General features: G+C 42.6%; 1 protein-coding gene across 3 annotated transcripts in view; it reads left to right on the top strand.

Moving 5' to 3' along the window:
- The window catches only part of vps13c (vacuolar protein sorting 13 homolog C), a 511,929-nt gene that overhangs the window by 94,844 nt on the left and 390,935 nt on the right, over positions 1-26,150 (top strand). For 2 of the 3 annotated variants that reach the window (XM_076287955.1, XM_076287957.1), the window contains exons 6-13: positions 434-496; positions 12,169-12,278; positions 12,745-12,804; positions 12,959-13,018; positions 13,096-13,176; positions 22,262-22,319; positions 22,427-22,554; positions 22,854-22,960. In XM_076287955.1, the coding sequence (XP_076144070.1) occupies positions 434-496; positions 12,169-12,278; positions 12,745-12,804; positions 12,959-13,018; positions 13,096-13,176; positions 22,262-22,319; positions 22,427-22,554; positions 22,854-22,960 (667 nt within the window). The remainder of the gene's footprint in view (positions 1-433; positions 497-12,168; positions 12,279-12,744; positions 12,805-12,958; positions 13,019-13,095; positions 13,177-22,261; positions 22,320-22,426; positions 22,555-22,853; positions 22,961-26,150) is intronic. The other variant, XM_076287956.1, reaches the window with a different exon arrangement.

The following is a 26,150-nucleotide window of genomic DNA, read 5'->3' as shown; positions in this document are numbered from 1 at the left end:
ACCGGTTCGAGTCTGGGCGTGTGCAGGGCTGAGCTGTGCGGTTCAACACGCCACAAGTTACACATGAGCCAAATGAAATAGTTATCATTTACCTTGTTAAACTCTGATCACACGCACATGCACACACACACTGAACATTGACACAACTGATAGGAAATAGGCTACATATTGTTCGTAATACATTGTATTGTGTCTGCAGGCATACAGTATGAACACCATTTGCTTAGTCCAGATGCTCCTACATTTTCTTGCAATATGTGGTAGAAAATTTTTGCATTTCCTTTTCTCATCTCCTTTATCTTCAGTCGTTCTTTCTGTGATCTGGCCTCCCATTTCTAGCCTTCATCTTCAGAGTTGTCTGTGTTATCCGTCTGTGTCTATTTATATCCACTAACTCTACCCTCTTCTCTCATGTGTGTTCTGCATGCGAAAGGACAAAAGCATAAAAAATATAAAAGAAACTTTAGGAAATCTAAACACACCAAACAAAAGACAGGTATGTCAGCTTGTATGTTATCAATGTGTGTGTTCGTGAACTGGGGGCCATGGTTCTGTGCCTATTGTGTATGAGTGATATTTTTGGATGGGACAATAAACTTTTTCCATTGTTTAACTGAATAGTTATATATACCCAGGGGGCAAAACCCTACTTTTTGTAATGAGATAGGATCGTGTAAAAGGTTGTTATACATAAAATGAAAACTTGAATGTTCACAAGGGTCACCTGGGTTCATAACCCGGTCAACAAAAATCTTCAGGATGTGTATCCCTACTGTAAAAATAGTGCTTTGAACTCATGGGAGTTCCCGATCACTCACTTAGCATTATAATCTGAATACATATCTCAGTGATAGTTCACACTAGAAATTATCAGATCTGCTGACACAGTGAAAAACATGCTTTCAGATGATGCCTTTCAGATGATGCCTGTTATGCAAGTCATCTGAAATAAAGACTTGAAGTACTTAAAACGAAATACTTAAACTGTTGTTGGTCATTTTTATAGAACATTCTGTTTCCATGTTTTTCCTCTAGCTTAGCCCACAATAAAGAAAAGGCTATTGGTCTGTAGATGAGTAACCCAATATTTTACACTCTTTACACTCAAATTTGGGAAGCAACCATTGTGATACCACGCCCTCACATGCCAGGCACTAATTCCTGCTGTAACATAGGCTAAAACATAAAAAAACCTTTCCCTGGAAATGAAATTGAGCCTAGAACCGATGCATATGTATGGTACTTTAACTCAGTGTTTCCCAAACTTTCTTTCCGAAATAATAAGGAATGTGAGGAGGTTACTATTATCTTTAAAGAGTGCATCTACAATTGAAACTATCTACAGCCTATGACGCAAATTCAATAGCCATGTCCAGTATACGGATGTCTGCTTTAGTTGACTAGATTTTAATCGGTCAAGTTGAAGAGCTGGTGTCCGTTAATGTTCGTGCAAATAGGCTGATTCATGTCCTTTGCATTTTGCAACTGCGAGGTCCATGGTAGGCGCCCCACAGAAATGTTTCATTTTGCGAGTGAGATGTCCAGGCTGTCCCCTGTGCAACGTGTTCGCCCCCCAGTTTCAGAGCTATTCTAAATGCAAAATTGCACAGAGGGCCATGACCGTGGTAAACAAACTATATCCTAATAGAAAACTTATAGCTTTCCTGGCTAAATGGTATAAGTTTGGCCTATTAGACAACATAAATTGTGTTGATGACCCAAATAAAATCTCCTGCGACCCAGTCTTTGGGAAACACTGCTTTAACTTACTTAAAATAAAGGACTTATATTTCGACTAGACTTGTATTTCGTGCATTTGGCAAAAGCCCCAGACAGCAGCCTAGTGTTATTGGGATTCGTTATTTGTAAAAGTTGTTTACTTCGCCCTGCTCGACTGTGCAATGGCAGCTCCTTACTTTCACTTTCTGCTGCCCTCACAGTCAGAATGGACGGTAGCCTAATAACATGGGATGTGTGGCGTATGAGGTTGGTACAGACTACTGAAGATTTTAGATGAGTGACCGCAATAGTAGTCCTAAGTAGCTTTTTTGCAAGGCCCAGCAAAGGCTGGCAATGTGGAATATTCTGCTGTTTGGTGCACAAGCAAGTGTTCAGATTGGCTGTCTATCCATCTTTTACGAGGATTTCACTGGAGCAGATCTTCCACACAACTTCGGTAGCCTGGTCAGTATGTGTCTTAGCAGTGCACTTTCATCAGGCCATAGCCTATATCATATTTTAGATTAGTTTTTTTTTTTAATTAGTGTTTACTAGCCCCCCACCCCCACTGACGATATCATCGTCCATCATCGCAATGTTTTACTGCACACATTGTCAAATGCCAATTAAGGGGACATTGCCCAAACCCTAACCTAAAGGAAAGGAAATAGTGCATGCAAAGCAAAGTGCATGCCAGGCAAGTTTTAAAGTTTTATAAGCTATTTCATTTCTAAAGTATATGATAAACAAATAAGTGCACTCAGTGCACTTAGACAGTGACCGACAAAGTGGAGAATTATTTATATACTAGTTAGAAAGTAGATACATTGGAAGACAGAAACAGTTAATTAGTTAATCAGGCGTCCATTAAAATTCGCAAACAATGGCGAACGTTTGCAAACAGTTTTCTGTTAGCCTTCAGTTTTCGAGTTTTGGGCGAACAATTGCAAACAGGAGGTAGTTCTCCGCGAACATACAGTGGAACTGGACGTGAGTTTGACGAAGGCAACAATGCAATTACCTTTACAATGGAATGTTAACACCAAATCGTTCAAATGTAACTGTACAAAGAGAACATGTTCACCACGAACGTTCGCCACTGTTTGCCAAATTTGAACGCACCTCAGTTTGTCCGCTAGTCAGTAAGTTGAGCAGGCCTTTATTAAGAGAACTCAACCTGATATTATTGGGATGAACGAGATTATATAATATAATATTATTATTATATGGCTCCTCAGAATGCTGCAGAAAGTTCCCAATAAGCATGTATGCTTCAGCAAGCACACTATTAACTAAAAGTGGATATGTAGTTAGTTGAGTAGCTCAAGCTCACTTCCACCTGTTTTCTACTGACAGCTTCTCCACTTCTAAGGCCCCCTTTCTCTGTGTACCTCTCCATTCAACTAGTTATATTGATGGAAGGCCCCTTACATCCATCAATCGTTCCATCTATTTACATTATTCCATTTATCCATCAACTCATCTATGTGTCAAGACACATACATCTGTCATCTGTTTACATGTATTCATTTGCATTAATTAATTTAGCAGACACTTATTTATCCAAAGCAGCATACAACCATGAGGAGTAACATTTAAAGCTAGATTGCATAGGAGACCTTAGATAACAATTAAAACTACAACAATACATACTACCAGAGGATGAGATTGCAGACGTTGAAGACAAGTCAAGTGTAGTTGAAGGAGATAGTGGTAGAAGAGGAAGGAGGTAAATGTAAAAGAATGGAAGAAGGGAAGTGAAAGTTAGGTGTGTTGAGTTGTTAGGAGTGTTAGGAGAGGAGGCACTCTGAAAAGTTGAGTCTTAATAAGCTTCTTGAAGATAGAGGGATAGAGCCAGACTGATTTGGATCTAGGACGTCATTCTATGAAGGGAATTTTGTGAATTGTTAAGAAACCTCCCTTTCGTAGAGTCCAGACGATATTTCTCCACTTGGGAGCAATATAAAGTTTTTCATGCTGCGGTGTTATCTAAACTAGTTTGAATGCAGTTAAAAATGTACTGGAAGCCAGTGAAGCATTAATCACATGTGTGATTGCTGGTGAGATGGTAGGAGATATGACTTGGAGGAGGTTGGTTGAAATTTGGTCCATTGGGCATGTAGTAGGACGGGTACATGTTAAGAGTTCAGACATCTCACTCCCATGAAGGAAATGATACAGTAGGACAGCTGCATTAGTGGCTGGTGTTTTAGTTTTGTGCCATACAGCGCGTCTTCTTCATATATAACTACATCTTTCTTCATCCATCTCTTCAATATAACTACTGTGATATCATGAGAGGCTACACGGCTCTCGGCGGGACAGTTCAGCAGTGCAAGGACACAAATTTAGAGTACAACGAAGGTTTTTAATAAAGTTCTTGGGAATTAACAAAAAGGTATGCCAAGTTCAAAAAGGTAACTAAGGATAAGGTTGATCTTTCAACCGTCAAAACTCAATGTCTCTTCAAACGTGAAATCATAGTCCCGATTCCCTCAGGTAAATCTCTTCTTGAAAACAAGTCTTCAGCCTTACTTTAGACAGCACCGCAGCCCGTGGCCAATCCGGCGGTAAGTATTCCAGTCTTCAGGTAAGTATTCCAGTCTTCAGGTAAGTATTCCAGTCTTCCAGTACTTCACGTGGAAAGTGCCACTTCGACCGTCTGTAGCTCCTCTGAGAGCACAACTTGAGCTTGTCTCCCAAACCCCACTCTGACACCAACTGTGTCTCTGGGCCTTAAAAAGCCCTTCAGCTCATCAGGCCCTGATCGGTCTCAGGTGTGTTGGGATATCGTGTGTTTGAGGGGTGGAGTTTCCAACTCCACCAGCAGATGGAGCCAAAGCTGTCCGTGACTGCAGCCATCTCAGGGGAACGTAGCGGCCCTCCAGAACGCAGCCTCTCGTGACATCACACATCCCCCCCCTCGAGACCGACGTCCTTGTCGGGGTGAAGGAGGCGAAGAAGGCGTCGCGCCGGGAAAGGGCATCCGCATTGCCGTGGCGCTTGCCAGCTCTGTGAACAACAGAAAAGCTAAACGCTTGCAAGCTCAAAAACCATCTGGTAACCCTACTGTTAGTCTCCCGGTTCCTGGCCATCCACTGTAGAGGGGCATGATCAGACACCACCGTAAACCGTCGTCCCAGGAGGTAGAACCGCAGGGATTCCAGGGCCCAGGTTACAGCGAGGCATTCCTTTTCCACAGTGGAATAGTTCTTCGGGATGTTCCTCACCGTCATGTGCCTGGGCGAGTACAGCACCCAGACCCACCTCCGAAGCGTCCGCCTGGACAATGAAGTCCTTCTTGAAGTCCGGCGCCACCAGGATCGGACTGGAACACAGGACTTGCTTCAGGTCGACGAAGGCTGCCTCCGCCTCGGGATTCCACCTCACCATTTGTGAGTGGCGTTTGGTTGTCAGCTCTGTTAGAGGTGCAGCAATGGTAGCAAAATCCGTAATAAACCGTCTGTAGTAGCCGGCTAGGCCCAAAAATGACCTCACCTGTTTTTTGGTGATGGGCCGTGGCCCGCAACTTGGCTTCCTGAGGCTTGACCAACCCCCGCCCAATGGTGTACCCCAGGTAGTTCGTCTCGCTGAAGGCCAGCCTACACTTCTTTGGGTTTGCCGTGAGCCCTGCTTCCCCGAGTACACAAGTCTTCAGCCTTACTTTAGACAGCACCGCAGCCCGTGGCCAATCCGGCGGTAAGTATTCCAGTCTTCAGGTAAGTATTCCAGTCTTCAGGTAAGTATTCCAGTCTTCCAGTACTTCACGTGGAAAGTGCCACTTCGACCGTCTGTAGCTCCTCTGAGAGCACAACTTGAGCTTGTCTCCCAAACCCCACTCTGACACCAACTGTGTCTCTGGGCCTTAAAAAGCCCTTCAGCTCATCAGGCCCTGATCGGTCTCAGGTGTGTTGGGATATCGTGTGTTTGAGGGGTGGAGTTTCCAACTCCACCAGCAGATGGAGCCAAAGCTGTCCGTGACTGCAGCCATCTCAGGGGAACGTAGCGGCCCTCCAGAACGCAGCCTCTCGTGACATCACACATCCCCCCCCTCGAGACCGACGTCCTTGTCGGGGTGAAGGAGGCGAAGAAGGCGTCGCGCCGGGAAAGGGCATCCGCATTGCCGTGGCGCTTGCCAGCTCTGTGAACAACAGAAAAGCTAAACGCTTGCAAGCTCAAAAACCATCTGGTAACCCTACTGTTAGTCTCCCGGTTCCTGGCCATCCACTGTAGAGGGGCATGATCAGACACCACCGTAAACCGTCGTCCCAGGAGGTAGAACCGCAGGGATTCCAGGGCCCAGGTTACAGCGAGGCATTCCTTTTCCACAGTGGAATAGTTCTTCGGGATGTTCCTCACCGTCATGTGCCTGGGCGAGTACAGCACCCAGACCCACCTCCGAAGCGTCCGCCTGGACAATGAAGTCCTTCTTGAAGTCCGGCGCCACCAGGATCGGACTGGAACACAGGACTTGCTTCAGGTCGACGAAGGCTGCCTCCGCCTCGGGATTCCACCTCACCATTTGTGAGTGGCGTTTGGTTGTCAGCTCTGTTAGAGGTGCAGCAATGGTAGCAAAATCCGTAATAAACCGTCTGTAGTAGCCGGCTAGGCCCAAAAATGACCTCACCTGTTTTTTGGTGATGGGCCGTGGCCCGCAACTTGGCTTCCTGAGGCTTGACCAACCCCCGCCCAATGGTGTACCCCAGGTAGTTCGTCTCGCTGAAGGCCAGCCTACACTTCTTTGGGTTTGCCGTGAGCCCTGCTTCCCCGAGTACACAGCCTGTACTCGGGGTAAGTGGCTGGCCCAATCGGGACTTTGTATGACTACATCGTCCAAATATGCTGCTGCGTACCTCTTGTGGGGTGCGAGGACGCGATCCATCAAACACTGGAACGTGGCAGGCGCTCCGTGGAGACCAAACGGGAGCCGGGTATACTGGTAGAGCCCCCCTGGTGTGGCAAAGGCCGTCTTCTCCTTCGACACCGGGGTCAGGGGCACCTGCCAGTAGCCTTTGGTGAGGTCAAGGGTGGTTAGGAAGCGAGCATGCCCCAAGGAGTCTATCAAGTCATCCACACGAGGCATGGGGTATGCATCAAACTCAGACACTTCATTTAATTTCCGATAGTCATTACAAAATCGTACCGACCCGTCTGGTTTGGGAACCAGTACAATGGGACTTGCCCAGGCACTTTGGGACTCTTCGATCACCCCCAGCTCCAGCATCTTCCTTACCTCCTCATGAATCACCACTTTACGAGCCTCCGGCACGCGGTAAGGGCGCTGGTTTACCGTTTTGCCAGGCATGGTGCGGATCTCGTGTTGGACCACCTCCGTGTGCCCAGGTAGGGAGGAGAAGACATCTCGGTTGCGATCCACCAACTCCAGGGCCATCTGCCGTTGATGTGGGGACAGGCTTGGACCCACCTGAACCTCTTCTCTCCCTGGTTCCTTGGTCTCTGTGGGGGGTAGACAACTGAACAACGCCTCCCTGGCGTGCCACTTCTTTAAAAGGTTAACATGATAAATCTGCTCAGGCTTTCTTTTATCAGGTTGCCTCACCTTGTAGTTTACCTCTCCCACCCGTTCAATGACCTCATATGGCCCCTGCCAGGTTGCCAGGAATTTGCACTCCACGGTTGGCACCAGGACCAGCACTCGGTCCCCGGGCTTAAACTCTCTGGGTTGAGCAGATCTATTGTAGGAGGCTTGCTGTTGCCGTTGAGCAGTCTCCATGTGTTCACGCATCATGGGATAGACAGCCTTCATTCTCTTTCTCATGGCCCCGACATGCTCGATCAGGGTCCGCTGTCGGCACGGTTGCTCCTCCCAGGCCTCCTTGGCGATGTCCAGCAGTCCTCGGGGTCTGTAAGACAGCAAGAGCTCAAAGGGTGAAAAACCAGTAGACGACTGAGGTACCTCTCTCACCGCAAACAGTAGGTATGGTAGCAGCTGATCCCAGTTGCGCCCATCTTCCCCGATCGCCTTCCGCAGCATGGATTTTAGGGTTTTGTTAAAACGTTCGACGAGCCCGTCTGTCTGGGGGTGGTAGACCGACGTTCTCAGCTGTTTGATTTTCAGCAGAGCACAGAGTTCTTTCATAACCTTGGACATGAATGGACTCCCTTGGTCTGTCAATATCTCCTTCGGGAGCCCCAGACTAGTTGACAGAAGGAACAACTCCTTGGCGATCTGTTTGGACGTAGCCTTCCTCAGCGGGATGTACTCAGGATATCGGGTTGCATAGTCCAAGATGACCAGAATATACTGATGTCCCCTGGAACTCTTCGGTAAGGGCCCAACGATGTCCAGTCCAATCCTCTCAAACGGGGTCTCGATAATGGGCAAGGGAATGAGCGGGTTTCTATATGTGGGCTTTGGCGCCACCCGCTGACACTCAGGGCAACCACGACAGTAGTTCTCCATCTCTTTGTGCACCCCTGGCCAAAAGAAGCGTCGCAAGATCCTTTCTTTCGTCTTCTCCACCCCTAGGTGGGCCCCTAGCGGGTGGGTGTGTGCTAGTTTGAGTACGGTGGTACGAGGAGCTGTTAATGCAACTCACCATTTTTGCCTTGGACGTCTTCCTCGCTGGAGATTGGAGCACTTCCTGGGACCATGTTCTCTTCCTCTGTGTCTGGACCAGTCTCTGAATCAGCCTGGGCACCTGCCATCCCTGCAAGAGCACAGGCTGGAGTGAGTGGTTCTGAGGGTTGTATTTGCGTATTCTCAGGATACGTCTTACCTCTCCGCTTCCGAGGTACTCGGGTCAGCCTCTCCCGAGTCTCCCTCCACAGTGGGTGAAAGGCTGGGCAGTCTCGTCCAATTAGGACAGGAACGGGTAGGGAATCAACCACACCCGCTGTCGTGAGGATGGTTCCCCTGGTGGTGGTCATTGCGAGTTCAGTGGTGGGGTAGTCTCTGGTGTCTCCATGGACACAGGAAACCGGGAGGACTTTCCCTGGGTTCAGACACGATGAATCCACCAGATCCTTATGCACCAGGGTGACCCGGCTACCGGAATCTAGCAGAGCTTCCACATCATGGTGATTCACCGTCACCGGGCAGGTGGGGGGTCGTTCTTGGGCGCCATCTACGTCAAGGCCTGTTGACTAATGAGCCGTTTCGCCTCATAAGGCAGGGCCCGTAAGTATTTGTCCACAACAACGGCCTCCACTAGTGCAGCTGCCATACTCTTCTCCAGTTCCAGCCATTTCCGCGTGATCCGGACAAGTTCGTGCATCTGTGCACGAGGAGGCTGGTCTGGTTGAAAGGTTCAGCTGTGGAACCGCTGGGCCATGCCAAACTTGGTGAGCCCACTTCTGCTGAGGATCTCCGCCTTCAGTGCATCGTAGTCAGTCGCCCTGTCAGAGGCCAGGTCCCGGACAGCATTCAGCGATTCCCCCGACAGAAAGGGGGCTAACAGTCCAACCCACTGTACCTTGGGCCACGCTTCCCTAGTGGCTGTAGCTTCAAAGGCGTGCAGGTACGCCTCAACGTCATCTGTGGCCCCAATCTTGGATATAAAATCACTCGCCCTTATTGGGCGGACATTACGAACGGCCAACTGTCTCTGCAATTGCAGTTCCTCTGTCTTCAGGAGGTTGGCTCTCTTTTGCTCCTCCAAGAGAGCCACGTTCGCTTGCGTCTGGGCTTGCTGGCCAGCCACCAGGGCTTTCAAAATGGCCTCCATTTTGTTTTGTGGGAGGTCTACGGCCAATTTAGAAAATTGGGATATCAAATGTTCAGTGTCCTCCTCTGACATGCACTATTAGCGTTTGAACTATGCCTGCATTCTCCACCATATGTGATATCATGAGAGGCTACACGGCTCTCGGCGGGACAGTTCAGCAGTGCAAGGACACAAATTTAGAGTACAACGAAGGTTTTTAATAAAGTTCTTGGGAATTAACAAAAAGGTATGCCAAGTTCAAAAAGGTAACTAAGGATAAGGTTGATCTTTCAACCGTCAAAACTTAAACAATGTCTCTTCAAACGTGAAATCATAGTCCCGAAAAAAGTCTTCAGCCTTACTTTAGACAGCACCGCAGCCCGTGGCCAATCCGGCGGTAAGTATTCCAGTCTTCAGGTAAGTATTCCAGTCTTCCAGTACTTCACGTGGAAAGTGCCACTTCGACCGTCTGTAGCTCCTCTGAGAGCACAACTTGAGCTTGTCTCCCAAACCCCACTCTGACACCAACTGTGTCTCTGGGCCTTAAAAAGCCCTTCAGCTCATCAGGCCCTGATCGGTCTCAGGTGTGTTGGGATATCGTGTGTTTGAGGGGTGGAGTTTCCAACTCCACCAGCAGATGGAGCCAAAGCTGTCCTTGACTGCAGCCATCAGGGGAATGTAGCGGCCCTCCAGAACGCAGCCTCTCGTGACATCACACTACATCCATATACATCCATCCATCCATGTATCTATCATCAATTAATCTACCCACATTCATCCATCTACTTACATCCAACCATTTATCTATCAGCCTTTCTGCATTCAGTATTAATATTTATATACGCATCCATCGATATATCTATCCGTATCTATCCATCCATCTCTCCATCTAACTATGCATCCATCTATTCATTCATGTATCCATCTATCATCCACTCATTTACCCACATCTATCCATCTATCTACATCCAACTATTTATCTGTCTGTGTATGTACATGCATCCACATCTCCATATATCTACATCCATCCATCTGTCTATCTACTTCCAGGGCTGTAATTTGTTTTGTTTTGCTCAAAGCAGTGGTGCTACAGGGCACACAATTTGTAGCATCGGTACAGCTCTAAAATCAACCACAAGTAGTGCAGCTCATCATAGGTAAGTGCCAGACAGAGGCCACAAAGGTTACATAAAACAAAATCCAAACTTTAGCAAGAAATGTTTTCAGACAAACTTCATGGTCTAATTCAATGTGGTTCACAAAAAATGGGATGACCAATACCATCTCCCATCAACCTAGAAAGATACTAAAAACACAAACTATTTCTTTGTTTAGTCGGAGCAGCTGGTAGATCTTTATGTGAAGACCTTATGTGTCTTTCCCTTGGTGCGCATCAATGTAAATGCTTGACTGGGTCTTCAGTTATCTGTAGTATCAAAATTACCATCACATTGGATAGCTACTTTCACCTTGAGTGAAATACTTACGATGTTATCTGGAATTGTTATCTGGTAAGTGAAACTAGTTCAAATATGAGTTTATCGGATAAAAGGTTGTATTTTCATAGAAGTGAAAGGAATGGCACAGATTACGATTACTTTTTTTTTTACTTGGAACACTGTAGCCCCTGACTGACAATTTTAGGGGTGCAAGCATAAATTATAGGGGTACTCACTTTAAATTGACTGGCAACGCAAGTATTTTCTTCCCCCCACATTTTAATTGTGTTACTGATAAATGTTGTGGCAATAGATACAGAAATGATGTGCTGTTTTATACAAGAGTTAGGTCCAGTTGAACTATGCATTAATATATGATTGGAGAAGAGTCATCATCATGAGACGTGACCGTTCCATTCATTCAAAGCCAGAGGGCAGCGATTTCATAATGTTGCATTTGACCGTTATTAAGAGAGTAAATCTCTCAATCACATCTAGAGCTGAGGATACAGTTCGGGGTGTTGGTGTTTTTGTAATATCTAAGTCATATAAACTCCCTCAGCCATTGCTGACGGAAACATTTTTTTATTTGTTTTCTTGCCTTTTTCGCCACATCACCTTCTGAATCTGACGCTTCGCCTGATTTTTCCTCCTCAACCTCAGGAATTTGTTGCTGTAGGTCCTGGATGACGTGACCTGTGCAGTTAACTAATCACTCCTGAACCCTCCCCCTCTCACAAACATTGGCCTACACTGTCAGACGTGTTCCCTTATTGTTTTTCAACATGAAATAAAATAATAATGCAGGTCGCACATGAGCGAGTAGATGAAAATACTTGCATTGTCTCAAAAAAATGCTTGCTGTCTGGATCTCTGAATTAATAGGAAATATTCTGATTACGTGCACAATGAAGACATCAGTTTGTTTCTAGCATAGACTACCACAGAGATATACAGATTTCAACAGTAGAAATTGGCCGTGCTACTGTGATTGGGTGACTTCTACATGTAAAAAGCAGCATTAGGAGTGCTGTGGACCCTCTATGTAGGTTTCCAGTAATTGTTGACCAGGTTGTACACCCAGGTTGTGATCCTTGAAGTTTTTAGATATAATTTCTGGGTCCCAACCTTTCAATGTATTAAGAAATGGTAACCATACTCAAAAGTCTACGTGTGTGTGGTAGTATGAAGTATGAAATCCTCATTTAGCCTTAGTAGCTACAGTGTTTTAATGAGCAGATACATTGGAAACCATATTTATGTATTGCCATGTGATCCATAAATACCAATGGTGCATTCAAAATATTTACAACCACTTGATTGAACTGGTTATTTCATTTCAGAGAATCCTCAAGAAGAGAAAAAAGACTCATTTGTAGAGAAGCTTGCCACACAGGTCATCAAAAACTTGCAAGTGAAAGTCACCAGCATCCATATAAGATATGAAGATAATGTAAGTTGTAGGAATCTGGAACGGTCTCCAACCCAACATTAAATCTGCTGTGCCAGTCTCAGCTTTTAAATCTTAAATCATTTTTACAAAATAGAATTTCTTAATAAGTGAGGGGTTCATTCTTTGAATCTATGTTGTATTTGCTATTATTACTACTACTACTACCCCTACTACTACTATTATTACTACTACTACTACCCCTACTACCACTTTCTTGTTTGTACACATTTTTACAATTGCTTTTTCACCCATTTCTTTTCCTTCATTTCACATATCGTGGTAAAGCAATTTGTGCTCATTACTTGCAAAGTGCTATTAAACCAAATGTATTATTATTATTATTATTATTATTATTATTATTGTTACTAGTAGTAGTAGCAGTAGTAGCAGTAGTGTGAAGTCACTATAAATTAAGTTACAATACAGTGCGATATGTAATGTCCACAACTTTGCTTTTTTATTATAGGTATCAAATCCACAGAAGCCCCTCTCAATTGGTGTAACCCTTGCAGAGCTTAGTTTGCAGGTGAAGATGCAAACACAAGTATTTGTGTCCATGCAACCGTTTGTTTGTTTTTTGTGTTGCTTTGCTGATGCTTGAGCATACACATTATGGGTAAACTTTTTAAATGGTTATGTACCTGCTTTTAGGCACATCATTATGCTCTTATATATTACAGACCACGGATGAGAATTGGAATATGTGCATCCTTGATGAAGCCTCCAAGATATTTTATAAGGTAACATTATTGGTCAAACAAATGACATTTACATTTTTTTCCCACTTCATTTACCAAAACTTTCCCTTTCTCTGCAGCTGGGTCGTTTGGAGTGCCTTTGCACTTACTGGAATGTCAACAGCTCTACTATGTCCTCTGGGTCATGGGAGGATATTGTGGTAATGTACCACACACATTCATCATTTTCACGGACTAACGGACTAAAAAGTGTCACACATTGTGACCTTTTTATTGTTAATGTTTAATCTCATATAACCATAAAAAGCTGATGATGAACAAAGTATCCTTTCATCTATTTACCTATTCTAAATTGGGCCCACTTTACTCAAGAGTGAACTTCTAGTGGCAAATTTAAAGCCTGTGGTGCAGGTTAAACAACACTTTCAATTAATGGGTACATTAAGCACTCAAGATATGTATATAAAGTTAGATATGTCTCCAAAATGGTGTTAAAGTCTAGTTTTTGTAGTTTTTGGTTAGTAACGGTTATTTTTTACGCAATTCGGCGATGACGTCATATGAGGTAGACGTGGTGGAAGCTATTTTTTACAGCTTAATCACTGGAGAGTTGGTGAAGTGTCCTGGTGAGTTGCTAGCGCAGCAACGAGCGCTGGAGCTAGTATATGAATAGCAGTGGGTAGGCCTACAATAACAACTTTTTTTACTGTCGAGTGAAAGTCAACGTTTTCTTTATATCTAGTGACAGTGATTATGTCGTTGGCTCAGATAAGTACCCTAAACTTAGAAGATCTAGAAATAGAAGGCATATTATGCTAGCTATGTAGCTGGACCCACCTGTGAACCCCTAGTGTTTATTTTAGGGCTGTCAAAATAACTGATTAATTTCGATTAATTAATTTGAGAAAAAAAAAAATAAAAAAAAATAGTGCAGATTAATCGATTCCGTATGACCTTTGACCCCGAGCCATTCTAGTCAGTAAAAATTAGACTGTAAAATGAAGGAGAGAGAAGAAAACGTGCTGCCTGGATCATTGATTGGAACATTTACTTTTAAAAAACGGCCTGATGGTGTTGATAAAAAATAAAGTGTTGAAAATAAAGTCCTCTGCAATTAAATGCCTTGTATGTGAAAAAATAAACTTCTTCCCAAAGCACTTTTGAATTTATTTCCTCAGCATATTAGGTCATATCATAGATTATTATGGCAATTACTTGAACAGTGAAAATAATAATAAAAGAGTTTTTGAACTTGTAATATCACTAATGCTGATTATTCAATGATTCATTTGAATTTAAATATTTAAAATACTTTCACAGCAAAAATTATATATGCGATTAATTTAGATTAATTAATCACAGAGTATGTAATTAATTAGATTAATTTTTTTAATCGATTGACAGCCCTAGTTAATTTCTAAGCTTTCAGGCTACCTCTTTCTCCGGTGAAAATGTTGTTTGCAAACGTAGCCGACGCCGAGTAGGCTGGTCGTGTCTTCAGTGTGATTATAGTGCTAGTTTTCCCCGTGATTGACATTGTCATTGACACCGTCAGGGTACCGCTTACCGGGAGAGCGTAATAAGCGTGTCTGTGTCGCTGTGTTTGGCAAATTGGCAGGTGTCTGTGTGGGCGGTGTCGTCCCATGGAAACTGTGGTGGAGAGCTTGTGTTGTAGGGAGGTGAGCGCGTTTTGGTAGCTGAGGAGCGTCCTGGATTTGAGGCATGCTGCCTGTATCCGTTTGTGCTACACATAGCATACTCACACTTCAGGCAAGATCATGGTCCCCTTCAAGCCAGCACGCACGAGTATGTTCATGGTTTATGTTTACTTTACCAATCTTTTTACACTTAGTTCTTTGAACCAACAGTTATAGGAGAGAGGAGATGTGTTGCATACACAATAAACATGCATAACACACAGGCTTAAAATGACGTCTCCAACCTACTTACAGAGTTTTAAACTGAACAATCTTTCCTACTTATCCCTATGCAATACCGGTACACTGTGTACAGGCAGGCTATACGCTGGGCTTATGGGGTTTTAGGCAGGAGTATAAGGAAGCCTCTACCCTCTTGTGTGGTTTCAACCATCAGACAGCAATTCCAAAGTGGTGACCAGACCTATCAGGGCTTTCAATGGCCTCGTTTAGATGAACATGAATAAAAATAATTGTTATGCTTATTCTGTTGTGATCGCTCCATTGCCCTTAAAATGTTATAAAGTACACAGAACACATGAATTTTGTTTATTGTTTTTTGTTTAGTTTATTGGCATTGCTTGTAATGGTTACTGAACATTTAAACATTTACTGAACAAGGGCAAAGACACAGGTTGGAAGTAAACAAATCTCTATAAAAAAAATGGTTAGGCACAAAACATACAAGGATACAAGGAAGTTTATTGTCACATGCATATAGTTACTGGAAGTAAGAAATGCAGTGAAATTATGTCTGGTGTCTAGGTGCTGATGAATAGTTTTATTTTTTTTTACCATGTGTGACGGTCTGAGGACCGGCACGCAGGATTGGACCCAATAGCAGACACCAAATCGGGAATTGAAGGGAAAAGACTTTAATGTCAAAACTTAGCTTCAAAAGGGCAGTTCAAAAAAAAGGAAACTCTGACAGGGCAGGAACAAACTCCACAAAAGGCAGGGCAAAAACAGTCCAACACTCAGAAGATTTCGAAACTTCAAAAACAGATTAAATTCCAAAAGGCAACACAAAATCCAAAAACAGTCGAAGATCACAAAAACAAAGCTTGACACAGAGTACACTGGAGATACGGACTTGACAAGGACTTACATGACGTGACTGAAAGACTCAAAATAATCCAGCAAAGAACACAAGAAGAGACAGGGTTTAACTACACAGAACCAAACAGGACTAACAAGACACAGGTGGAAAGGAACAAGGCAATAATCAGGGAACAAGGCTCAGGTGAGGGGTATGGTCAATGAGCAAAAGCACATGACAAGGGTAAAACAAAGGAACACATGGTACAGGACACAGGAAGTAAATCAAAGCACAACAGGAAGTGACATAGGGAGATATAAGGCAAGGCAAAACAGACAAGAAATACATTCACTACAGAAAACAAGGAATACATGGCCAGGACCTAATGATCCTGGGCCGGATCCTGACACCATGCATAATTTTGCATGTAAAGCCTGCTAATTTAAATAATAACATGGGCCTTTATTAGCCTGGCTAATAAAGCATCTCATTGAGATGTGGTTTGGGAACTACACATTCATTTTCTCGTATTTGAAACGTGGTGTACGAATGCCCAGAGCCGTTTATTGGGCGCTACGAATGTCTATCAAATGCTTCTGTACGTACCTCATAAGGGCTTCGGTGTGTCGTCATCGTCTTGCTGCCCCCTCTGTTCTGTGATTGGTTCCTTTGTTGAGGTGAAAGGCGTGTAAGGCAGCGTGGGAAAATCCAGGCTAGGCCTTTATGAATGGAGTTAAAAAATGATAGTCGGTTGATTATGTACTTGGAGGAAAAAAATATACTTTTTTCGTATTACCAGTTTTCTAAAATTGTTATGATTAAATATGTAAATGAGGCATTTTCTATTTAAATAGATACCAATGTGCATACATTTCAAATACAGAAATCTGAACATTGGATAGTCAGGTTAAAAATTCATGTTTCATTTTGTAGGCAAATTCAGGTCAAATTTATTTACACTAGCAATTTTGGATTTCTCATTACTCCATGTGCCAGATGTATCAACGGTGTATAAAGTAGTTAAAATCATGTTGAGGTCTTTCTACACATGAAAGGGTATTTATTTATTAACCCTTAGAACCCTAGACTGTTTTAAGGATATTTTCACTACCTTTAGTTAGAAGGATTTATCCTGGTCATTGTAAGTGTAAATTCCATGTATTAATACTTGCATTGATTTAATTTAGATTTTTAAATAATAAAAATACAAAAAGCGTAGTATAAAAATTCTTATATTTTGACATGTATTTCACCACTGCAAGCTGGAATCTGTCCTGAATCTGGCAATATCACTGCCATGGTGGAGGGATTCTCTGGGGCTGAGCAATTTACAGACATATGTGGTGTGTGCCTTACAGAAATAAATGGCATTTTTTTTATTTTCTGCACTCCATATCTGTGACACGAACTAATCTGACCTGACTTGACCCGAGTTTGCGTGTTAGCCTGTGTGTGCCTATGGTGTATGCACTCAATGATTCTCTACAACAACTTTTTACTGCATTGCCATGAACAAAGTAAAGGCAGAAAATGTGTTTCTTTGTTGAACAAATTGGGATGCAATGAATTGGATGCCATGCTAGGATCTCAAAACTGGATTATGAACATGCTTTAGAGAAACACACGATAGAGTTGGATTATAAATGATGTTTTCTAAACAAAGTTCGGGAGGAGCCCTTAGGGATGATTGACACGAATGTCCGCCGCTGAGCAAGCACAACGAGGATCCACTCTTGCATACTTGCCGCTTGCCTCGCTATACTTCGCAAGGGGTTCATGTCACAGCACTCTGATTGACCCTCCATTATGTTTACCGGCCTCTTTTGGGCTGCTGAGATGTAGTGAGTCTACATGCCCCTCGTCTCATTTCATTCCTGATGGCAGATCTTGAGATTTAGACCAGGACACTATACGTTTACTACCAATCAGACTAAACCGATCAGTTCCGAAAAGGACACTTAGAAGTGTCCTCCGAAAAGGACACTTCTAAGGACAATATCCAACTCTGCCTCAGATCCTCAGCTTTCATACCCATCACACTACATCTCATATCGGTCAGCTCAGCATCGCTACTAGCCCGCTCTCTTCATCTCAGATGAACGGTACCCATCACTCGTCACAGGTTCCAGACTCTAATATATATCCTTGTTAAATCCGGTTCCCGCAGGCCGCTACTCTGTGCATTCAGGATAGGAGCTGCTACTACAGCTGCATGCATTGTCCTACCAGAGCAGCAATCAAATACTGAGCCGTTGGTCCACAGATGCCTATCAGTCCTACTGTACATCCATTCCATCTAGTGGATCTACGACTTGCTAAGCAAGCGCAAATGTAATTTCGGTAGTGGCCTTCCTTTCTGCTCTTTTTGGGGTGCAAGCGGCTATCGCTCTATCGCGATCTCCGCTTCAGGCAATCAATGACCATGGCCAGCTACCATGCGCAGCAACACGCGCTTAGCTTATTCACTCAGTATACTGTAGCAATCATGCCGACGGGCGAACTAGTGAAATTATGTTTTCTAAACAAAGTTCGGGAGGAGCCCTTAGGGATGATTGACAACAATTAACTCACCTGTCTTCCGCCGCCAGGGTATTTAAGCCAGCCTCCTTATCTATACGTCACACGCCGCAGCGCTCGCAAAATTATCCCTCCTCCCCTTACTCCTCCATTTCACTGATAGCCCAGTTACGCATCCTCCTTACACTGGGGGGTGCAAGCGGCCATCGCTCTATCGCGATCTCCGCTTCAGGCATTCCATGACCATGGCCAGCTACCATGCCAAACACGCGCTTAGCTTATTCACTCAGTATAGAAATCATGCCGACGGGCGAACTAGTGAAACATGCTTTGCCACAAAAACAGACAAAAACATGGGGTAAGTCCAGCTAATGAAGTTATTATTTTGCTGTCACTTCATCTGTTTTATAACCCAGAAATATGTACTTGGTATCAAATGGTAGCTCTGTGTCTCCTCTTTCATCTGACATGCGTGGCATATCTATCCGATCACGGGTCCGAGTAATTCAAACGAGAGTAATGGGTGCAGCGTTGGTTTGTGTACATAACGTTATTATTTTGCAGTCACTTCGTCTGTTTTTATAAGCCAGAAGGATCGATATACATGGTACCAATGGATAGCCCTGTATCTCGTCTTTCATCTGATATGCTTGCCATATCTGCGATCACGGGTTCGTGAGTAATTCAAACGAGAGTAATGGGTGCGCAGGTGAACGCAGAGAAGTATAGACTGTAAATATGATGCAATTTGATTTAATTTCATGATTTTTTTTTTACATTTTCATACTTGATCGTACAGACAAGTCTCGTTGGAAAGCCCCACCTCTGCTCTGTCACACAATAAAGGTTTCATCTCGCTGCGATGAACAGTTCCAGAGCAATGTAAGAGAGAAGAAAGGGTGTGTTTTTTTGATGCACTTAGCGTCAATCGGGTTCTAAGGGTTAAAAGACACTTGCCAGAGGACATGAGTGCCTCCGTGCATTGTCTTAATGTGATATATAATAATAATAAAATGTGCACTTTGCAGATTGGTGACACCAAGAGACACCAAGATACAAGCTAAACGGCCCAAGCATCCATCATAGTATTTTTGTGCACGTAATATTGCTTATTGCATATTTCTTCCATACCTGAGCTATGAACATAGTTATCAAATAAATATCAAATAAATAGGAGGAGATCACATCAAGGTATTTAACTGTAATTACAGTACCAATCATTTGTTTTGCAGCACAGTCAGGCAGATTTTTACAGTGTTTATTTTTTACCAAGCAAGAACTTACTTAGGGTTATCAAAATTATTTCAGACTTATATGACACTGAAAAGTGTTGTAGTGCAGTGGTATGGAATCATGGTTAATATAATTTTTATTAAACCGTTCACAACTACATGTTTCTTAGTAAGAGTTGATAGGTAATAGTGGAAGTTTTTCTTGGTATTTAATTCTGTAGTTTCTCTGTACTTACCTGTAGTCATTTTTCAATAATGTAATTTATTGGTAATAGTTTAGGTGATCCTCAGTATCTCACATGTAGTTTCTCTATACTTACCCTTTTGTTACTTAACAACCTAATAATTAATGGTTAATGGTAATTACCTAATAATATACCAAAACTTACGACATACTTACTAGTTAAAGTGTAACACCGGCGAAAATTGACCCCAGGGTCTTTTTCTGCATTAAAACACATCAAATTAGCCGTAGAGACTGTATTTTTCGTTGATCAACCACTACAGAGCTTTCCCCGATATACGCTATTGCCCCAAATCACAAACAGTGGATTAGCTAAGGGCGGTGAGCTAGATGCTTCCCAAATAGCATTTTTAATTAGTAATATTGTTCAAAACAGCACCAAACTTCATCAGTAGCTTGCTCAGGGGCCCTACCAGTGATGGGCAGTAACGTGTTAGAAGTAAGGCGTTACTGTAATCCAATTACTTTTTTCAAATAACGAGTAAAGTAAGGGATTACAATTGCAAAAACAGTAATTAGATTACTTTTACTTTCCTGCAAGCAGCCTGCGTTACTGCGTTACTAAACTGTGATTTTGCCATAGACAGTAAAATTATTTGGGATTTTGCCGTATGGATTTTGCTTTGTGAGACTAACTCGTGACAATGACGTATAGCTGCGCGACATAGATGTAAACAACAGACACACGTGTGCAACATGGAGTGCGGGAGTATATAGTAATAATATTTATTACAATTAGGGGTTTGCCTGGCGTGTCATCAGATCTGGACGTCGCCATATTGGAGATGCTCGCCTCATTAGAAAGCATTAGGCACTGAAGTAAATCCCCAACTCATATGGATCTGTGCCGTAATTTCTCAAAATATCGCACCTTTTCTTGTGGTCCAAGTCCTGCCCTTTATGCCTTTGCATCTTAGACGCATTTCGTCCGTGCAAACCCCTAATATAATTGTATTTATTTATTTATTTGGGGGGCGGCGGCACAAAACAGTTCTGTTTTTTTTTCACCAAAATAGCCAGCAGCGGCACTGCACACACACAGTTCAAACACTCTACTTTGACATTAGAACAGCCTAAATGTGGCATGCAACAGCATTTTCTGTTTTGGTAAATGCATTACTCCTCTCCGCACTGCAACTGTTAAAATATGTAAATGCTAATAGAGACTTTTGGTTTTAATTATTTTATTGCTGTATTTTATTTACATCTATTCGAATGAAGGAGTATACACACCAAAAAGATTTTTATTTTATGTGCTGGAATATGCATATTTTTGTTTGATGCAATGTGCATAGTTAAGATTGAAACTAATAAAAACAAGTTTTAAAAAAGCGTATTCAGGTTGTGTATAGCTAGTGTGTTTTTGAAAAGTAACTAAGTAAAGTAATTAGTAAAGTAACTAATTACTTTTGAAAATAAGTAATCAGTAAAGTAACTAATTACTTTTGAAAAAAAGTAATCAGTAATCCGTAACTAATTACTTTTTCCAAGTAACTTGACCAACACTGGTCCCTACACACAAAACGAAGCACCAACAACGTAGTTAGCGAACCCAGAGTTTTATTACAGAAGACTGTTAAGAACACTTATCAACTGTCCCCCTACCAGCTCCTCCAACCCCAGCACGAATAATAGATACCAAACGTGACAGTACAACAAATCCTTGTGATACTGGGTTTCAAATGAATTCTAATGACTGGCAAAATGCATGTAGGCTATACTCTGCTAGTCACAGGTTTTAGTAAAGCAAGGTTTAGTCGAATCCCTGTTCCAACTTTACTCTAACTTTGTGAAACTAACTTCACCGTGGTCTCAAAGTCAATGACAAAACAGTTCTACACAGTTATTTACTTTCACTATTGACTGACAAAGGGTAACCATTGAAAACAGCCTGAAAAAAGCAACACTTACCTCAATAATATTCGAATGACTAAATAAAAATCCTGAGGACATTTATCCTGCAGAGGAGTTGCTGCTTACATCTCGTGACCATATATCTTCCGCTGTCCGCTGTGACCATGTATCTTTTCGCTATAGACCAGTTTTTTTTTTCTTAAAAGTATCGCTACTAATAAAATTAGGTATTGTGACATTTTTAATTACAGGGTATCACAATTATTTTGTATTATTGGTGCACCGTGCAAATAATAAGGACTGCAAATAATATGAAGACATGATTAGAACAGAAATATTTTGCAAGCCTAGGTTTTGGGACCCATTCATGTTAGACAAGGTTTGAGCAAAATCTGAGATGGTGCTGCAACAACCTTATCTAATTTGACACGGAATGACTCAATTGAGACACAGAACGTACTTTTATGTAATCTGTGTACATCCATATACCTGTATTCTGATATTTAGTGAATATCACATGATATATAATACTTCTATTCATTCATTTGTATTTTGTGCATTATTTTAATTCTTGTGTATATGTTGTTATACCAAAATGTAATAGTAAACAGCTACATCATAATTCAGGTTACTGGGTAGTGTTTGGATTGGATATTGTATGTAATCTTAAGGCCCCCCCCAATGACTGTTTTATATTTGTAGGATATGCTAAAAGCTGGGATCAGCACCAAGGACCAGGGACTGAAAGAATTTCAGTACAGTACGTTGGAAGTGATAATAATGATCAGTTGATACATTGGATACTACATGGCTTGTTTGGGGTTGTTTTTGTAATGACATGAACTATCTTTATTTTATCTGTTGCAGTATTTAAACCTCTATTTGCCACAGCAAAAATCTGTATCAACCCAAATGCAGAGATGGAGCTGAAGACACCAAGAGTTACCCTGCATCTAGAGGTTGACAAAATTGCTCTTGAGATGACCAAATATCAGGTACACCCTGCTGCTCAACCACAAAATATCTGCCTCTCATGCACTTCCACATAGACAGACGCAACGTATATGTATACAAACAGAACATTTAAACATACACAATGTGCATAACTGAACACTGTAACACATTCCTCCTCCTGAACATTGTTCCTGTCACATTTGTACTAAAATGAGATCACCTGCAATCTCATTAAGCCTGTACAATTCAGTAGCTTTCATTTGGGCTCACATTCAGCTCAAAATCTTAATTTGTGCGACAATGTTCATAAGTGTGGGTCTGTGTGTGTGGATATGAACAGTACCTGACCATGGTGGAACTGCTTGAGACCTTTGACTACATGGCGAAGAATGCTCCTTATAGAAAGTTTCGGCCAGATGTTCCGGTCCATACAAATGCCAGGCAGTGGTAAGTTTGTGTGTGCGTGCGTGTGTTGGTGTTTATGTGTGTTTGTGTGCATGTGCATGTGTGTGTACGGATGCATGCATGCATGTCTACTGTGTGTCTATGTGTGTGCATGTGTGTGCGTGTGTTTTTTTATGTGTGTGCTTGTGTGTATGTTGCACTGAACCTGCTCTCATTTCCCTACACTTAAGTTGTGTGGTCTCTCACTTTTACTTATTGACCTGAAGCAGCTTGACCTCACAGACACCTCACCTGACTCTTTCTTGTCAGAAACTAAGAAACAAAAACATTAACGTTATCAGTGAGTGTAGCGACATTACGTTAGCTTACGCGAGTGTAACAACATAGCTTTAACACATAAGTTTTATGACTGCCATCCTGTTTATATCAAAGCTCACATACATTTCAGTGCCAATAGGTGTTATATTGTAAACGTTAACGTTATGCTATGTAACGCTACTCTCGCAGAACATCAGAATTGACGTAAACGTTAGGTTAACGGTAAGGTTGTACACTCACAGTGGATATCAGTTAAGAATCACGCACGAATCGCGCACCATATTCTCGGCAAAAATGGCACAAAATGCAGTTGACCCAAACAACCACCAGGTGGCACTTGGGAGTTCTGCCACTACTATTTGTATACTAGACACTACACACTACACTGAAGTGCCCTTGAGCAAACCCCTCACTGCTCCCCGAGCGCTGCTGTTGTTACAGGCAGATCACTGCGCTGGGATTAGTGTGTGCTTCACCTCACTGTGTGTTCACTGTGTGCTGAGTGTGTTTCACTAATTCACGGATTGGGATAAATGCAGAGACTGAGTTGGCGTCTGATCCATATGAAGTCCCACTGTTGTTGAAGGCTGTAACGGGGTAACAGAAATAGTTAAATGAAAAACGTAGTAGTTGAAGCCCTTTTTGAACTGTGTAGCCTTTTTTATTTATTTGATTGTTTCTGTTCGTGAAGATGATGGCGGGTGGTCTTGTAATAATGCAAGTGAAAACTGATTTAGACATTTTGGACAACTCATTCTGCTAAATCAGTTGCCATGGTATTTTGGAGAGATGTGTGCGCCTGGAAAGACGATAGAAGATATGCTTTCTGAATAGAACAAATGTTCTTCCCAATCGTTTCCATAAAATCAGTCAAAGACCGAAAACTAAGTCTTATAATGACATAATGGTATAGTCTGTTTTCCATTTAGGATGCACGGGTGAGGGATAAGGCTTTCATGGTAGACCACACACTTTTTCTTGCGTCAGGAACTCTGCACATAGGCTTAGTCCATAGCCCATAGTCCAGCTCCAGCGAAGACGGCTCTGGTCATCCCATCTTACCCCACTCCCCCCACTTCCTCTAGCCTACCATTCAGGCTAGGAAGACCTGCAAGTTAAAAGTAAAAAGCTGAACTGCTGTGAAAGAAGGGGACAGGACTCTCCTGTAGTCTGGCAATTTAGGCTACAGAAGGCTATAGGCCTACTTAAGTAAATGATCTATAGAAAGCTTATAATATAACAGAAAATAATAATAGAAAATGCTGCTTGGCATGCTGGTCCTTTCACTCTCGTTCACTAGCTCACATTTAAACTGTTATATTTCTCTATTATATTATAGGCTATCTCTATCGTAGTAATATAGTCTATAGTTGTAATGTGCATGAATAAAAAAGGCAAAAAAACGATTGCAATTGGATTGGATTGACAATTCCTTCGCTGTTTTGTCGGTTTGTGCCAGACTTGTGCTCACATTTTACTGTACGGAGCTCCAGGATCGGCCACTCCTTCACTGTTCTCTCGATTTGTCCGACACTTGGCTGCAAGACCCCCTACCCCACCCCCTTCTTTCACAAGCAATGCAGCTTTCTGAAGTGGTGCTTTCTGAAGCTAATGTAACAACAAATACCACCAATATTATTGTGTGGCAATAAAAGTATCCAGGGTTTGCGCTAGTAGCCTAAATATATAAATAAATTAAGGACATAAAATCCTTAACGTGAAAAAGCTTAACGTAGCTTAATGTCCCAAAACGGCAACAAGTCGTTTTACTCCCCATATGCGCACATTATAAAGAAAGTTTAACATGTCCCAAAAACAGCTATCAATTAATCACCAAACGTCTTATAAATAAGTCTTGCCAGGAGCAACACCTTGCAAAAAAAAAAAAAAAAAAAGATAAAAATAGGCCTAGGCCTAATAATGGTTGGAATGGAAAGATACAAGTTATGTTTTAGAAACAAATGCTCCCGTTACCCCGCAGAAGTTTCAATGTAGCCTACGCCCAGGCCAGCCTAAGCCTACTTCAGAACACCTCATCGACTGTCTGTAGTAGGCTACAACTTTGATTCAATAAAAAGATTTCTATAGAAAAACGTCGCACCATTATTCCTGCCTGGATTCAAACTCAGGACTGCCTGAACGTTGCAGACCTGTTCTGGAAATATGTGCATTAACCCACTCGACCATCAGACAACGCTAGCTGCATCGAGTATTGGGTAGGACTGTACACCGATTGCTGTGGCACAGCCTTGAGTGAACGAATTTTCCTTTGTCATATGAATGCTGTCATTTTGTTAACATTACTGTTAAGGAGATGCTGTAGGCAAAGGCTATATTTCAACCTCGTTAGTGTAGTAAAAAAAATCAGAACTATTCACAAGGTTTCTCGGCAGCATATTAATGTTCTGTTAGCAAGCAAACTTCTCATGACTGCCGACAAAGTAGCCTACTCCCAGCTGAAGATAACCTGACTCTCGCCAGATGAATTTCGTTCCACTCATCCATCTGGGAGCAATCCATTGGAGTGTTGCTTCAGAAGGCTGGGCCTAATCAAAAAATGCTTGCATATGATTGAATAAGCCACTTGTCCGTCATCTATTGACGTGCTACTTCAACCACTCACATCGAAGCCAACCCGTGACGCTGATAACAGTCTCACAGTCACTTCTACGCTATGTCACATCTATGAAACTCCCGCCCTGCGTCTTGATTGGCTTTACCATAAAATCTGCTGCAGAAATCACTCTCAATGGAAGAGGTCCCAGATGGATGTGAGTGAAGCTAGGTGGAGCTAAGCGGAACGAAATTCATCTGGCGAGAGTCAGGTTAAGCTGACGAAGCTCTCATTTTAAAACATTACTGACAGACAGGCACTGTACAATCAAGAAATCCTGCCACTGAATCCAAAACTATG

The sequence above is a fragment of the Alosa pseudoharengus genome, unplaced genomic scaffold (assembly GCF_046254945.1).
Source record: "Alosa pseudoharengus isolate Yale_2024_CS ecotype anadromous, Long Island Sound unplaced genomic scaffold, YU_APseudo_1.1 YU_APseudo_1.1_scf_16, whole genome shotgun sequence".
NCBI lineage: Eukaryota > Metazoa > Chordata > Actinopteri > Clupeiformes > Clupeidae > Alosa > Alosa pseudoharengus.
This window is presented reverse-complemented; position numbering and strand designations above follow the sequence as displayed.